Genomic DNA, 12,840 nt, shown 5'->3' with positions numbered 1-12,840 from the left:
TAGGACGTGTGCTTCATTGGAAAAAAAAATGATAAAAATTCTATCCAGTTTAGATTTTGTTAAAATGATTATTCAGATGCGCTGGAAAGTTTCTTCATGAAAGCCTGCATTACACTGCATAATGAATCATTTCAAGCGAATAATATAAATCTATATAACAGATCGATCCATTCCTCGATCAGCTTCGGTCAGTTGGGGAAAACACAATTACATAACACACAGACATCATACGAAATTCCCTATATTATAAAATAAACAAAAGAAGATTTTTATAATCAAAATTAATTTCTAAAAGATTTGCCGAATACAAATTGTTCTAACTCTGAATCATCCATCCGCAGCAATGTTGCAATGTCCTGAAAAATGAGCGCCGTCTGTAACTTTAATTCTGAATAAAGAAACTACAACTACATCAATATAAGTGCTAGTGATGATGTCAAAAGCCACCGGCGAGATAATTATTCCAAAGTATAACAAAGTAAACCAGGAACATTTATAATTCTTGAAACTCTTCTAATTGCATAGATAAGAAGCTCAATTGTTTCAGCAACGCGATGATTATCTTTAACCTTTATGAAATTATGACATTATAAGTAGAAAAAGAACGATTTAAGAGCTAAAAGTGTTTAAAGCGAATGTAAGTAAGACAGAATGTTTAACACTTCATATAAAGACAAAATAAGTAATATCTAATTAAGCTGTACTTCCTTTTTCGGTATTTTAACAAGACATTGGACACCATTTTGAAATAATTATTTTAAAAAGAAGATGTAGATACAAGATAACCAGAAAACCCATATATGATTTTTTTTAACTTAGATAAAAATTAGTTCTGTAATTCGATAGAGAAAGAAACTGGGCGCATCAACAACATCTTTAGATAAATTTACGTTACAGTAGATACGGCTATAGAAATGTTACTTTAGAATGCCAAAATAATCATCCACACGCAACCAGCTTGTTAAAAACAGATAAAGCAAACATATTTTAAGAAAACATACAAAAATAAATAAATGAATTTTAACAAATAACAGTATTTAGAAAGTCACGTAAACTGTCAGCTCATATCTAATCTAAATGAATATATGAAATGTTTAATGAAGTTTAAATTTTTAAATTCTTTTACAACGTTACAAATATAATAAAACCTATTTCGTCGAACTGCACACTAATAGCACGAGATGTTTACATAATATTGATAATATTTTAAGACTTTCGAGGCTTAATTTCGTATATTTAATGAATCCTAAGGGAAATCTTGCACTGAAAACACTGAAAACGTTTCAAAATAATGATGTACTTACAACTGTTATAAATTAAAAACAAAAGTTGCCATATGTAAAGAATACAACGCAAAATGGCATGTGTTACTTCTGTTCTTTACGAGTGTCTTCTATTTCTTTCCTTTCTTTTAATTTATAAACCTTTTCGATCTGTGTTGCTGATTGTTTCGGTGGGTTTTAACGTCGCATCGACACATTTAAAAGTAATATTGTGGTGGAGGAAGACCACAGGTGCCCCTCCATGCATTAATTCATCTCATCTCAAAGGGCATTTCCGGAATTGAACAGCTGTCATAAATTCATACATTCTAAAAAGTACGATAAGTCATTTGGAATTCCTTACGGTAAAAAACGGTAAGAAATTCAAAGTAGTAACATTTTATTAATATGTTGCAATGAGGTAAACAAAAATATTGAAACCAGTTTTTAGCGAATACAAGAAATACTAACTTAAAGTTAATGTGATTAAATTACGAAGAGAGATAAATACATGAGATAACGATTTGTAGAAATAACATATTAAAGGTTTAAAATTCTAAAAGATTAATTGCACATCCATGTTAATAAAAATACAATATATACAGGAACAGATATAGGAATATGTGATAATTTCACAGATGCGTTAAAATCTGAATATAAATATAAACAACAGAGCTTTGAAAACTCGTCATAGTTTATAATTATTTTTCTTTTGCAAGTTAAAAGTAAAGTCTAATAATCAGTAATAATAATTACATTCTTTCATAAGTTCTAGGTTGTATCAAGTAACATTAGACTGACTCTGTCGGTTGCATTACACTGTTTTTGTCATTATGTTTTTTTCCGTCATGCTTTCTCCATTTCACAGTGGATGTAGCTCCAGCAGGATATTTTCAGACATTTTCTTGCCTTTTGCTTCGAACATTTGACACGTTTATCTTTGTCTCTATTTCTTGTTTACATTCAGGACAAACGTCAGTATAATATGAACATGGACTGCAACAAGCCAAATGCGCACATAGTAAGAATTCAACACGGGCTGTACTGTCCAAACATATTTTGCACATGTACATTTCTGCTCCTGGATCCCTTGATTGTGCTTCTCTGTCGGCAGCCAGTACACGGACTGTTGAATAAAAAAAGAATTGGATAGATGAATAATATAAACAAAACATGCATTTCTATTTTTATCGATGTTTTAACAAAATTTAAATAATTGGTAAAATAGAAAGGTAATAAGAAAACTATTGATACTTTAAACCCGAATTCGATGCGCTTTATTGGTCATTATGTTTATTATATCCAGAATGTTTGTATTTTTTGGCGTTAGAGCTTTATTCAAATTTTATAAAAAATACTGAGCATAACCAAGCCAAATGACAAAAAAACTCGATTTAATCTAACCTGTCCACGAGAGGTAAAGTTTGCAACAAAACCCGCTAAACAAAACACAATTATAAAACAATCGAATGAATTATATAATCTTAAGAAACAAGTTATTATTAAAGACACAAACTGTTCTTTCTTACAGATATAAAGTTTTCAAAATGTTTCTACTTACAATTATTTTTCACTTTTCGTGTTGAAGTGTTCATTGGTGCATTGAACTCGAGCCGCCTACATTGCCTTGAGTCTTTTAGGTCAAGATGATGCGAAAATGTAGCTTGGGTTTTCGCCATTGTCTCCCCTCCCGAATATTTTAAACTCGATAGAGATTTACATTGTCTTTGTACCATCTGACTTCTAACAAATGCTTTTCTCCTTACGTTATGACGAGTACTCAACATTTGTGTAGACGGGTTGTCATCTGTTGCGTGTTTAGAACCAGTTAAGACGGTAGGCGTTTGTGCTGAAGAAGTACCTCTAGGCTGGAAGTCTTCACTGGTGTATTGGACAGGTGTCTGTAACATTTGCGTATGCTCCTGAGGAAACGACCTCTCCTCACCCATCAAATCGAAAAATGGCACGTTGACTTCTGAATTTCTTGAATAAAAATCACAGTTTGGAGACTGTCTGATATGCGTTTTTGTCGGAATATCATTTTCGGCCCATCCACTTTCAGTTAAATTGCAGCAATAGCAAACGACTTCATCTCCGTATCCAGTATAATAAAATCCGGCGATGATAAACTGTCGAATGTCAGGTTTTCCTTTTCTTGGATATGTAGCAAATGTGAATTGGCGGACTACTTCATAATTCATATTAGAAATAGCCAGTTCAATGCTATTGTGTTGTCGCACTTGCAAAATGCTTTCAATCATTTGCAGCAGTGGAGCGTTTAGCAGAGGTCTTGTATAACAGTCAGATGTTATATGTCGAGGGCTCCTTGCTGGCATGTGTTTTGAAGCCATTCTGAAATCAGAGGAAGAAATGCAAAATAACTGCAAGAACCATCAAGTATTTGTCTAGCTAATTTAGTTTACTTTAAGTTTTCTTTAAAAGGTATATCCTCCTCAATAGCGGATCCAGATATGTCATTTAAGATACACATACCAATATCCTATTTTACGTCTTGAATTACTTCCGAGTTTACGAATAAATAGCCTTAAACCTTGGCACTCCAATTTACCAAACGCAATAATATCTTAAAATATTTAATTACTTTTTAACAGAAATTATATTAATTACCACTAGTTATTGAGCAAGACGCTAGAAATGATCACGAGATTTCATTCATTTGCGCACTCAGGATCATAAATATGCGTATAGTAATTCTACAAGTTGCTGTTTTGGTACAATAACCACTGTTTTTATTTTTTGAGTCATTTAGTACATATTCCGACTCACCTTTTTATTAAAGGTTTATGAAGTTTCAAATTTTCTAAATTGTTCTTACAATGTTAAAATGCATTTTACATTCAATAATTTGGTGCATATTCCTTTTTCCGATCATAAACATATCATTTTATACTAACACATAATGGCAAACCGCTCTTTATATACTTTATATAGTTCTGTAAATGACGCTCATGGTGTGTAAATCAATCCGCTTAAAGATTCTGATTCTCGCCATAATAAAAAATAACAAATCAAATGGCAGAAAAACGATAGATGTTGTTTTCTTTTTCTCTTATCACAATGTTAGAGTAGTACATGTATATTAATGTACACTTCTATGTCTGTCTTATATAGAGATAACTAGGTCTCTTTACATAGCGGACACATTCACAATGTAATGAGGTTTTCTTTTCCGCATAAATCCGCACGTTATAATAATATGGGTTTCATTCATAAGGAAGTTAACATTATGAAACATATCTAAGCACATAACGAAGTACTCGACTGAACAAACTATGAATGAATTTATTTTTAAGAATGCAGCTTATAATGTTGTAACGAGAGTACTAATTAAAAGTTGTCATCCGTCTGCGTTTAAAAACATATTAAAAGTGTATGGTAATACGTTGGAACTGTTGTCTAAGGTATTGCCTTTGTTTTTATAAAATGTACAAAAACATATGTGAAGATAACTAGGCCTAGAGCTGGAAGGTGAAACCCTCACCCTCTAGTGATTTTAGAAGACCCCATTATATTTGAAGCCCCTTGTCTGTAGATCATAGTTCTGAATTCTGCCATTTGTCAAGCGGGTTCTTTATGAATTACATGGGAGGAAAACAGAAATACAATGTTAGGATTTGAGCCCAGAAAGTTTTACACCTATAGCAAATAAATAAACAAAAGTGTATTTATACACTATTAAAACAGCGTATATGATGAAATAAATTGTATACGCATATATGTTTCATAGCGAAAAAATTATAAAAGTGTGCTGACAACAAGGACAAGAGACATCTTTAAAGGACGCAGCCTCCCAATAGCTGGAAACCTACAGTGCAAAAATGGAAGTGTTGATGATTGCAGTTTACAAATATTTATATACACAGACAAAATTACACTAAAAATAAAAAAGTGAAGTAGAATACATTAACAAATACACACTTCAACATACAAAGTACAAGTAACGAAAACAAAAAGGCGAATGTATTTCTATAAAGAAAAAATATATAAAAAAAGTGCTTTAAGGAAAAAATGACAAATCTCTTTTTTACAATATTGAGAAATGCAGATTAAGATGAAAAGTAAACAGTATAAATTTTGCCTTCCATTCCTTATATCCAAATTGAATTAATGTCTGAAAAAAAAAATCATAAGTAATTTGGTACATTGTATATAAACGAATAATCTAATTGTATTCAATATGACTATCGACAAATTAAACCAAACCATGCGCTTAAAAATAATATTGATAAACATATTTGAATGTTTGTCTCCTAAAATACTTATATTTGTTTGATTGTTTTGGGTTAAACGCCGTTTTTCAACAGTATTTCAGTTACAATTCATAAAATAAACAAACGTGTTTGTAAACATGGACGGATGCAAACGGAAGGAGAAGAAGCATTTTTTAGAAATATTTCGATGGCAAAATACAATACATGTCGTAGTCCTGACCAACCAATAATCCGGGCAACTCTATTTCATAAGTACAACAATGCGGTTGACCCATTTAAACGAGTTGTATTTAACGGTGAGCAGTTACCCTAACCAGTATTCCTGAATTTTGTACCAGTACCAACCTGTTCTCCGCAAGTAACTGCCAGATTCCCCCATGAATCAGAGGTGGAGGACGAATGATTTCGGACACAATGTCTTTTATCAAATCGTCACGAAGAACATACGCCCCACCCGGATATCGAACCAATGACCCCGCGATCCGTAACCACCGCTCTTCCTACTGAGTTAAGCTGGCGGGTGTAGGACGAATGATTGCAGACACAGTGTCTTTTATCAACTCGTCATGGAGAACATGCGCTTCGCCCAAGACCCGAACTCACGGCTCTGAGATCCGTAGATCTGCGCTCTCCCTATTGAGCTAAGAGGGCTTGCAAATTCTTATATTTAGTTACCCATAATATTCATATTAATTTTTATTACATCAAACATATTAACAATAGTGAATGTTCGTTTTCTTTAATGTAAATAACACGATATATCTTTTCGATAAGAATAGAATGTTTTGGAGGTTAGTAATAGAAAAAAAGGAAATCATACATTATCGAGCTTCCTATTTTTTTCTGTCAAATAACGTAATATCGCCAGATACAAAACTTCATCAAATTCAAAAATATTATTTCTATAGGTTCTTTTTTGTAAGTTATATTTTATTTCTGGAGACTTCATTTAACATGTTCACATATATCATGAATGGATCAGTAAAGAGTTATAACAGCATGATATGTCAAATAACAAACAGACAATTGTACATATTAGAGCGACCACAGTCGGTGAATAACAATAATAATAGTCGTATATTCAATCGCTAGCGAAATTTGAAAGTAGATAAAAGCTGCACTTAGCTGATATTACGGACTTTCTAGCTTGTAAACAAAACAAAAGCACGATATTAAAGGGGGGATAAAAGCTGTAGGTAATGGCACAGACTTTCTGGCTGAGTTGTTTCCCTTTGTAATACACATATATAAAACATATTTGTTATTATCATTCTTTTTAAAATTCAATTTACCTTTATAATAATCTTTAATATTATTGATATCAGTTTGGCTGGGCTTTTCCAGATTAAAACCAGTTCCATTCTAAAACTATATATTGAGGAATAAGCAAATAACTTTAAAGTACTCTAAGTTTTTCTCTACAACTTGATCAGGACTCTAGAACTATTTACAGAGTTATAGAGAAATATCTCTTTCTTGCTCTATCTATATTCTATTCTAATATGAAAATAAATAACAATTTTGACGTCTTGTCAACAATACTGAGGCATATTCGCCCGATAAAGAAATAGGAAGGTATTGTTAACATTTCAAGCAATGAATAGAATATAATATTCTATCCAAATTTCGAAACTTAATACTGCTAAATGATATTAATAGAAATCCACGTAATTTTAGATTACCCCTCATATTTAGCAAATACTTGAAATTAAAAGAATGAGAAGAAACAACGCAAGGCATACAATCGGTAAATTTACAGTATTTGTCCCCACTTATGTTTCAGTTATCAATACAGACAACAAATACTGAGGGAACACACGTCAGTAGTAGTTATCTGTTCTTTTATCGTCTCTACCCCAATTTGACCGCAAAACAACGTTTTCTTATAGAAAACGGGGCCGTTTTCACTCAATTAAATTCTGCAACTTTAGATATTTGGATAGGCGCATACATTTCTTCTGAACGCCATTATATATAAAGTTGATTATGCATATATGACGCTATATCATTTAATTTACTCGGACTCATAAAGGAGCCTTCTTTTTGGGAGAAATCTACCTAAGGTACATCCTATGTTTCTTATAATGGTCGAAATGTGGATAAAATCAACATATACAATTCGAAGCGTGAATATATGGATTTTCTCTACTTTTTCTCTCTACATTCGATCTTTTACTGTTAAAATATGTTCATTGGCAGCATCATATCACTGATCATCATTAAATTGAGTTTCACATGGACTATACAAGTCTCTAAAAATATAACGCCTATTGTTCAGTTGGATCTTGTGCGTCTCTGTAAATTTGGTTATTGAACATTATACCTGCACCTGAAGATACTCTAGCTCAGTGTTTTCCCTACCATTTACTATTTTCTAGAATTCAATCTGGTCCACTTCTGCCGGGCGGTCTAACTCTTGGTCAAGTTTCAAAAGGTATTGCTGAAAGTGATATTTGTGTATACGCCTAAATTCGTATTTTGTTGTTTTATACTGGAAGCAAATGGAACCGGACGAATTTCATGGTAATCAGTCAGCGCATCGTACCATTTTTTCTCAAGCATTGATGTATGCACATCATTAAGTTAACTGTTCCAGTAAAGTCCAGTAAGAAAAAATTTGAACTTTGACACGGGAAGGCATTTGGATGCATTCAAATACTGAACTAGTTATTTTATCATTTGCATTTTCCTTGCCACGATTTTCTAGGTCACAATGTTCTAGTGATGTTAATTCGCTGTCATCTCTTAAAATGTGTCTGTTTCGGTCCGTGTCATTATCAGTCGCCGGTTTCCAGTTTATCTTTGGGTCATTTAACACAAAATGTAAGCGTTCAGTGCTGTCGTAGTATGCTAGCGAGCGGAAAATACAATGATGCACGTATAAACGTATGGTTTGATACACACAGACAATTGTCATCAATAAATTTCATTGTATCATAGCTAGGTGTTTTTTCTTAACAAATTTTGTGCAGGTAAATCGTATACACTGAGTGCAGGGTGCGGTCACTAAAAGTGTGCAGGTATTAAATACCCGCACGCTAGTTACCGCACTGTTGGATAGGAAAGTATGCCAGCGTGTATGGGCGTGTCTCTAACAGCAGACAGCGAATGGTATTTTATTGATTTTCTGCGCTCGCATTGGTTTATTTTACCTGAGCTTTACACATTTGTAAAAGCAAGGATTTTAAGTACTCACTGAACTGCTGTATATAGCAATGTGGAACGCCTACTGAACTACCATATATGGATGGCTATGATACAAAACAGAAAGAACATTAAAACTCTCGGGTAAACGGTTTATACTCGGGGGCTACGCCCCCTCGTACAAATCGTTTATCCTCGAGTTTCAATGCTCTTTTTATTACCAATACATCAAGTAATCTAATGTTTCAGTTGGTAATCAAATATACAAAACATTGCGATAATGGCAAGAAATTGCCATTGGAAAATTATGTTTTTTGTTTGTTTTGTTTTGGGTTTTAACGCCGTTTTTCAACAGTATTTCAGTCATGTAACGGCGGGCAGTTACCCTAACCAGTATTCCTGAGTTCTGTACCAGTACAAACCTGTTCTCCGCAAGTAACTGCCAGCTTCCCCACAAGAATCAGAGGTGGAGGACGAATGATTGCAGACACAATGTCTTTTATCAAATCGTCACGGAGAACATACGCCCCGCCTGGGGATCGAACTCACGACCCCGCGATCCGTAGACAAACGCTCTCCCTACTGAGCGGGCTGTCGGCTTCTTTTATGATGAACATTATGAAGTGAATTCGTAGTTAGATGTTAATCAAAGACAAAAAAGTAATAAATGTTGTGAGGCCTTAAAACGAAATTGCTTTCCATTCATTTACATATATGTGAAGAAGAAATCATTATGTTTGTATAAAATGTTGTTGATATTTTCAATAGATTGTTGTTGTTGGATTTAACGTCGCACCGACACATGATAGGTCATATGGCGACTTTCCAGCTTTAATGGTGGAGGAAGACCCCAGGTGCCCCTCCGTGCATTATTTCATCACGAGCGGCCACATGGGTAGAACCACCGACCTTCCGTAAGCCAGCTGGATGGCTTCCTCACATGAAGAATTCAACGCCCCGAGTGAGGCTCGAACCCACATCGATGAGGGGCAAGTGATTTGAAGTCAGCGACCTTAACCACTCGGCCACGGAAGCCCCCATTTTCAATAGAGGGAGCATTTTTAATAAACAAACAGAATAAACAAACCTTTACAGCTTATATTGGGTGTTCGAAATTCATGGACAAAAGCTTCCAAGGCGACAGACAAGGAGATTTTTCAATAGAGTATGAGTATCTACGGCTCGCGGATCATTAGTTCGATCCCTTGGTGAGGCGTATGTTCTCCGTGACGATTTGATAAAAGACATTGTGTCTGAAAGCATTCGTCCTCCACCTCTGGTTCATGCGGGGAAGATGGCAGCTACTAGTGAAGAACAGGTCTCTTCTGGTGCAGAATCTAGGAACAGTGGTTAAGTTAACTGTCCGCCGCTACCTAACTGAAATACTGAACGAAAACGGCGTTAAATCGGAAACGAAAGACTCTTGCACTTTTGTCATCGCATCATCAAACAGAGAAGCGTTGCGACTATCTTAAAAAGTGTCAGTCAAAAGGTATACTCAGTCTAGTAAAACTAAACAATTTATATCATACACCAGACAGCGGTTCCGGTTTCTCCTATTCTTCCGCTTTTTATAAATTCTAGGATGCTATGTTTTGCAAATGAAGTATGCAGAATATTTTTTTTTCTAAATGATAGGATGTGTGAATTTTAGGGGATTAAATATTTATGCCCTCCGATTTTAAAAGGGACGCGTGTGGAGTACCTTCCCTCGCCCTCTCTCCTGAATCAATTAGTTCATATTGTGTTATATGTATCTATAACATTGTATGTCTGAGCATTTTTAGCTCCTCTGATTTTTAAAAGAAATATACGAAGTATTGTCGTCACTCGATCGTCGTCGTCAGTGTCGGCGTTGGTTAAAATTTTTCATTAGGTCTATATTTCTCAAATACTGTTAGAGTACAGCTTTGAAACTTTGCACACTTGTTTGTCATCATTAGGGAACTAGGCAGGCAAAAAACCATACCTCTGACGTGTATTTTGTCAGAATTATGACCATTTTTGTACTTCAAAATTCTGAACAATAAGTCTATTCTTACATGTTGTTCAGCACTTGCAGACGAGCGATGGCACCCATAGGCAGTGCTCTTGTTAAAGTTTGAATAGGGCGGAGTGGAGAGGAGTATAGGAATGGGAACACCAACAAGCTGTATTGAACAATTGTTATTTGTAGTCAAACTTTTAAAATGCTTGATAGGTATAACCTGATTTATGCGCCTTAGTCCTAGGGAATTTGCCTTCGGAAGGTTTTGGTTCTTCCGTTCACCGTTCTTGTTGGTAAGCCATTTGTAATTTTACAAAAATAACGAAAATTCGTTCTTATTAGGCTTTTCTGCTAGAAAATGATCAACAATAGTGATCCCGATAAAACTGTTGGTCAGAAAAATGAAGAAATCAATACAAATTTGAATTATTTTTTCATAGTTTTAATATCGTGTATAATATAATACAATGTATATATGTCGACAAAAGTTCATCAAACAATAGATTTATGTCTAATAGAACAGAAAGTAATGAAACAATGTTAAAAGTAATATTAATAAAAACATCTCTAAGAAAATCGTTTGGAAGTATAGAACGCAAAATAATAGCAGGCTCAGATTGATTGAATCTGTTCATTAAAACAGCCACAGACAATTTCAGTAATTGCTAAATGAGCTATGAATTAAAATAAAAATGTAAAATGCACAACAAACACATTTTTAAAGTCAATGGTACTTTTTAAAAATAAAATCTGCATTGACTGATGTTCTTTTATTTTCTCTTAAATAATATTGCAATTGATCTGTGGAAATTGCATTGATATTTTATGATAATATTTCGACAAAATTAAAATAAAATGTATTACTTTTTATTAATTACAGTTATGACAACACAAAAGTTATTTGTTTAAAAATGGCATTGTAACAGTTACTGTGAACGCATGTAAGTTTTCTCATTATATTTTGGCAACACAAAATGCAAGTTGTTGCCCTTAAATACACATTGTTATTAAGATTGCCTACGTTCTGGAAAAATTGAAATGAAATATTGTTATAAGTTTTCGATGAGACTTATTATACATAATAGTGAATTAATATTATTCCTAAGATTCGACAAAGTGTAACAAATCGTTTTATATGTACGGGTATTGAAACTTAGACACACTTAGACACACATTTAGTCTATAATCTCTTATGTTATACGTTAATCAGAATCATTTGCATTTTACAGACTCCGTAAAACGATATACTGCACGTTTATGCATATAATGCATATAATATTTAATGAGTGAAGTAACCGATATTGTAGTTAAATATTGTCAAAATTAAAATACATTATATCATGAGATTCTTGCACCGTAGTTTTCATTCAGCTTGTTCAAGAAAATAAGAAAAATACTGAAATTACACATATTTGATATTGTACAAAATATACATCTATTTGCACCAATTTCCACAATAATTAAAAATGTAGTAGATTTTATTTGCAAGTTATACGGGATAAATCTCACTTTCCGGACAATTTTGCTCTTAAACCATACTTGACTCGTTTTCATCGTTTAAGGTAATGAATAAGAAAACTGACCGAATACATTCTGTTTACAAAGAATGCATGTACATTCTCTCAACTTTTTTGGACCTTTTTAAAAGTTCTATTTTTGCGACTTTTCCCGCACTAGCTTCAACGCATTTCAGCTATTCCATGCCACCTTGATACGAAGCAAAACTACAAATCAGGATACATGAAAACATGGGGATGAAGTTTTCATATCAGATTAACCCCAAAGGAATTTTCTGCAGTATATCTTAGATAAGTTAAATTGCTAACCTTTACAGAAAGCTCATCACCTGCTTTGAGCTCTACAAGTGACGAAACATAGCTACTGTAGAAATTGAAATATCTGTTACTCGAAACCTTGTGTGGTTGTACATTTGAAACTAATTCCATTTCCTCTCCATCAAGGATATTGAATTTAAATATGCCATGCTGAATAGGCTTAGTAGTATCTTTCACATTAGGCATACCCGTTGATGGATTACATGACTCAAATAAATCGACATAAGAATAAATAAAATACATGCCATCTACAGGTACGACTAGACGACCATTTCTGTATCGAATGCCGTATCTTTCGAACCCGCTGGTGTCGTAAAGTTCTCTGCCATGACGCCATTCTCTTACAGGTGTCATCTCAATACCAATGTCATCTGTAAAGT

The 12,840-nt window shown here is 33.7% G+C and overlaps 1 protein-coding gene across 4 annotated transcripts in view; it reads right to left on the bottom strand.

Annotated features, from left to right (window-relative positions):
* Positions 1-267: 267 nt before the first annotated feature.
* Positions 268-12,840, bottom strand: part of LOC123555521 (baculoviral IAP repeat-containing protein 3-like) — a 29,045-nt gene continuing 16,472 nt past the window's right edge. Inside the window, exons 1-3 of one of the 4 annotated variants that reach the window (XM_053547867.1) lie at positions 12,706-12,831; positions 2,824-3,614; positions 268-2,388 (exon numbers count right to left, since the gene is read on the bottom strand). In XM_053547867.1, the coding sequence (XP_053403842.1) occupies positions 2,156-2,388; positions 2,824-3,613 (1,023 nt within the window). In that variant the 5' untranslated portion in view covers position 3,614; positions 12,706-12,831 and the 3' untranslated portion in view covers positions 268-2,155. Of the gene's footprint in view, positions 2,389-2,823; positions 3,615-4,049; positions 9,073-11,051; positions 12,832-12,840 lie in introns of those variants that run through there. The other 3 variants (XM_053547866.1, XR_008371652.1, XM_053547868.1) reach the window with 3 other exon arrangements.

This window comes from Mercenaria mercenaria, chromosome 7 (genome assembly GCF_021730395.1).
Source record: "Mercenaria mercenaria strain notata chromosome 7, MADL_Memer_1, whole genome shotgun sequence".
Lineage (NCBI taxonomy): Eukaryota > Metazoa > Mollusca > Bivalvia > Venerida > Veneridae > Mercenaria > Mercenaria mercenaria.
This window is presented reverse-complemented; position numbering and strand designations above follow the sequence as displayed.